Raw genomic sequence first — 4546 nt, forward strand, 5'->3', positions numbered from 1 at the left:
CTGCTTCTCCCTCTCCCACTCCCCCTGCTTGTGTTCCTGCTCTCGCTATCTCTCTGTCAAATAAATAAAATCTTAAAAATAAATAAATAAATAAAATAAAATAAAAACATATCTGTTGACTAAACAGAGAACAAAGGATGTTTAAGAAATCATTTTAACTCACCTCCATTGGTCTCTTGATAGACCACAGATTTCCCCAATTCAGCACCAAGACGCCTATGTGGGGGGGAAAGGCAATTAAGAATGCTCATTAAAAAAAATCCTCCAGGGGCGCCTGGGTGGCTCAGTCGTTAAGCGTCTGCCTTCGGCTCAGGTCATGATCCCAGGGTCCTGGGATCGAGCCCCACATCGGGCTCCCTGCTCCGCAGGAAGCCTGCTTCTCCCTCTCCCACTCCCCCTGCTTGTGTTCCCTCTCTAGCTGTGTCTCTCTCTGTCAAATAAATAAATAAAATATTTAAAAAAAAAAAAAATCCTCCAGTTCATATGCGTAGTTTAACAAAAAGGCTAAAATAACTAGACCAGCATTCTTTCCCAAAAAAACAGAAAGTTCAGAAAGTTTAACGCATTAAGAACTACACATCTGCTACCCCTCCACAAGCAGCTTCAAGTGCCCACCACTTTGTGACACCCTCCTCTACCAGGGTCTGCGGCCAAAGTTTCATGTCCAGTTCATTGTTTTCTGAATCATAACGGTCTTACAAAATCATTCCCACACAAACGCCTGGTTATTAGCGCTAGTTGCAAAACCACAAGCCAGAGGTAAAGGCCTCAACTGTCAAAAGCATATAGACTTTATAGAGTATATAAATATATACTTTATATATATATACTTTATAGAGTATATACAGAAGTATATAGACATTAACCAAATGCGGTGTGAATCTTGTTTGGATCCTGATTAGAACAAACCAATTATAAAAAGCCTTTTTTGAGAGAGTGAGGGAAATATGAACAAGGATCAGTATTAAATGATATTAAGGAATTAACGGCATCAAAGATTTTATTTTTAAGTGAGCTCTACACCCAACGTGGGGCTTAAACTCACGACCTGGAGATCAAGAGCTGCATGATCTACCGACTAAGCCAGCCAGGCACCCCTGTGGTCGTTTTCTTTAATTATCAGCTAGCATTACCACTTTGACGAGTGAAATATTATGACACGGGGATGGAATCTGTTTAGAAATACTCCAGCCAGGTATGCCGTGGAGCAGTGAGCAAGGACATGGGGTTTGAGGTTTGTATTGAGAGGGACTACCGCGGCTTTCAGGGCTTTGATGACACCTCAGATGCAAGGCCTTCTGGCCAAGCACCCGCCATTTCAGACCGTGGAGCGTTCTTGTACCCCGGCGGGGAGCAGCTTTCTCTCAAGTTTGCTGTGGCTGAACCAAGAAAGGAGACATACATAGATTTCTACAGAAATTACGATTCCATGATCGATTTTGAGATGAAGAAGGCTGGTATCTTTCAGAGTGCAAAGTGATGTGGAACATAAAGAATTTCTTTGGGTTGCGTTCCATTAAGTCTGTCACTGACCTGTGTTCCCCAACTATGAAACATGAATCCTGGGGTATGAAATAGTTTTTCTTGATAAATAAACAATTAACAAGTAGTGTGCACAGTATAAATAAAAAAATAAACTTATTCCAGTCAGGTCTACAATGGAATACTATTCAGCCTTAAAAAGGAATGCAATTCTGATACATGCTATAATAGGAACCCTGAAAAAATTCTAAGTCAGACACAAAAGACAAATATTGCATGATTCCATTTATAAGAGGTACTCAGAAATAGGCAAATTCAGACACAGAAAGTAGAACAGAAATTACCAGGGACTGGGAAGGAAGGGATTGGGGAGTTAGTTGGATATGGAGGTTCTGTCTGGCATAATGAAAAAGTTCTGGAAATGGATCTTGGTGACAGTTATACAATACTGTAGATGTACTTAATGCCACTGCATTATACACTTAAAAATGGTTAAATGGTACATTTTATGTTATGTATATTTTACCATAATTAAAAAAAAAATACTCCTTAGGGTGCCTGGATGGCTCAGTCAGTAAGCATGTAACTCTTGATCTCCTGGTCATGAGTTCAAGCCCATGTTGGGTATAGAGTTTACTTAACAAAACAAAACTCCAGCCAAAAAAAGGTGAGAGATGGGGAAAGTAAATGAAATAAGATTAACAAAAAGTTGCTAAATTGAAACTGGATGAAGGATACTGGGGGGTTCTTTTTTTTTTTTTTAAGACTTCATTTATTTGACAGAGAGAGACACATGCTAGAGAGGGAATACAAGCAGGGGGAGCGGGAGAGGGAGAAGCAGGCCTCCCGCCGAGCAGGAGCTGGATGCGGGGCTCGACCCCAGAACCCCAGGACCACGACCTGAGCCAAAGGCAGACGCCCAACAACTGAGCCACCCAGGCACCCCACTGGGGGTTAATTCTAACACACGTGTAACTTATACACATCCTGGGAATGTAACCCACCTAACTGTTTTATTGATTAAAGTGCATAACCAAAAAAGTTTGTGAAAATTCCTGCTTGGAAGTTCAGATCCAAAAGCAATCAGGAAATAAAATATCATAACCTCAGGGACCTTCAAACTTTGCCTAGTGGTAAAGGCCTTTTTTCAAATAAAATCTTACTCAGAAACTCCATATATGAAACAGATAAAGGAAGTATTTACAAATATTATTTACAGTAATTTAAAACATTTCTGGAACAAGGTAGGGAAGAACCTAATATTTAAAAAGCAAAACAATTGACCTTTTAAATGTGCCCTCCTCCCTCAGCAAGGTCACTGTCGTAAATCTGACCCAAAATAAACAAATATGAGCTTTACATTTAAAGTTAGCATTTTAGTTGGCCTCAAAAAGCCAGACATTTATCAGGGGTTAGAAACAGAAACTAGGTAGTAGGTTGCAAAAGGATTTACTCTTCTGAACTCACTTAAAACTCCAACTGAAAAGAACATAGGTATTACTGAGAAAATGTGACTAAAGTTTCCCTTCTACATTTCCATCTAGAATCTAAAAACCAATTCTTGCAATTATTTATCAACTCCGAAAAACCCAGAGGAACTCTGATGTAAATCGCTTAAGATACAAAAATGACTTTGAATGTTAAAAAACAAGCTATTCATTTTATATCTTGCGTTTGTCACAAGTTTATCTGGAAAGGGCTCCTAAGGCCCTTCCTTTACATTAGAGCTCTGGGACTCTCCAACAGAGCCAACTAGAAAAGAGGTATTATTCAGAGGGCCACTGTGAGCCTCTGCTCTGCTACATGCCTTATCGTCATTATTTTGTTCATGCTCACGATGTTCCTGCCCTGTTAGAGAGCACCGTCCTTATCTTACCAGTGAAATTCAGGAAAATCAAGTCTCTTGCCCAGTGCCACACAGGGCTAGTAAGGGGCAAGACTGAAAAGGCATCTCAGAGCTGTCGGACCCCAGAAGCCACTTGAGATCACTGGCTTCCTTGGGTTAAAAACATACGGAGAGGCAAAGACTTTGAATGATCGAGTCTAAAGTCGACTTAGGAAATACGATCAGACTTAACATTTCTACTACTAACTCCGACAAATCTGTTCCCCTGGGGTCGCCTTGCTCTCACTGCCCTCCCCTCCACCTCTGCTTCATTGGGGCATCCTGCGCCTTCCACCCGCAAGGCCCCGCAGCCGCCCCCTTAGTGCCGCCGTCCCCCAAGTGCGGCAGGTCCCCTGGCGCCGCCAGGCCCGGTCGTGCGTGTCACAGCTCCGGGACCTGCGGGCCTCGAGCCCACCGAGGAGACCTGGGGGTGGGGGCGACCTGTCTCCGAGGTCAACCCCCGCCGTGGGACAGGGAGCCGCGCCCAGAGCCCCCCGGTCCAGGCGCTTCCTCCGGGGGTGACGACAGCCTCCCCCCACCCCGGCCCGGGAAGTGGGAGTGGGGCGAGGGAGAGAGGGCGAGCGGTGCAAGGAACCCGGCGCGGGGAGAAGTCAGAGAGTCGGCCGACCGCGTCCCCGCTGCAGAAGGGCCACCCGCGAGAGTCGGCCCGGTCCAGAACCCGCAGGACCGTGACTCCGCGGCCCGGGTGCAGGGCGACGCGGAGGGAAGGGGCGCCGGGACACCCCCCGGTCAGGGCCCCGCCCCCGCCCCCTTACTCGGTGATGCGCTTGGCCAGCTCGGTGCAGGCGGCCGTGGAGTTGGCCGAGAAGACTCGGTAGCCGGTGCGGGCGGCGTTCATGGCCGGGCGGGCGGCGGGGCGGGCTCGCGGGGCGCGGAGGGTCGAGGACGCGGAGAGCGGGGGCAGCAGCAGCAGCTTCTTGGGCATCGTCCGGCCCGAGGCGCGGTTACGGGCGGCCCGCGCCCGGAGCGGCTCTGACCCAGGCGGTCGCGAGGCGCGGGGTCCGGCTGGGGAAGGCGCCGAGACCCCAGGCACGGGAGGGGAGAGGCCCGAGACCCTCACGGTCCTCGTACCCGAGGCCGCCAAGGGCTGGGGCGGAACCCACGCTCGCCGCGACCGGCGTATCGGCCACCTCAGAGCCAGCGGTCAGGACACCGCCC

The 4546-nt window shown here is 47.7% G+C and overlaps 1 protein-coding gene across 2 annotated transcripts in view; it reads right to left on the bottom strand.

The window, feature by feature from the left end:
• The window catches only part of PRPSAP1 (phosphoribosyl pyrophosphate synthetase associated protein 1), a 28889-nt gene extending 24343 nt beyond the window's left edge, over window positions 1–4546 (bottom strand). Inside the window, exons 1-2 of one of the 2 annotated variants that reach the window (XM_021680833.1) lie at window positions 4144–4546; window positions 164–216 (exon numbers count right to left, since the gene is read on the bottom strand). In XM_021680833.1, the coding sequence (XP_021536508.1) occupies window positions 164–216; window positions 4144–4313 (223 nt within the window). In that variant the 5' untranslated portion in view covers window positions 4314–4546. The remainder of the gene's footprint in view (window positions 1–163; window positions 217–4143) is intronic. The other variant, XM_021680834.2, reaches the window with a different exon arrangement.

This window comes from Neomonachus schauinslandi, chromosome 15 (assembly GCF_002201575.2).
Source record: "Neomonachus schauinslandi chromosome 15, ASM220157v2, whole genome shotgun sequence".
NCBI lineage: Eukaryota > Metazoa > Chordata > Mammalia > Carnivora > Phocidae > Neomonachus > Neomonachus schauinslandi.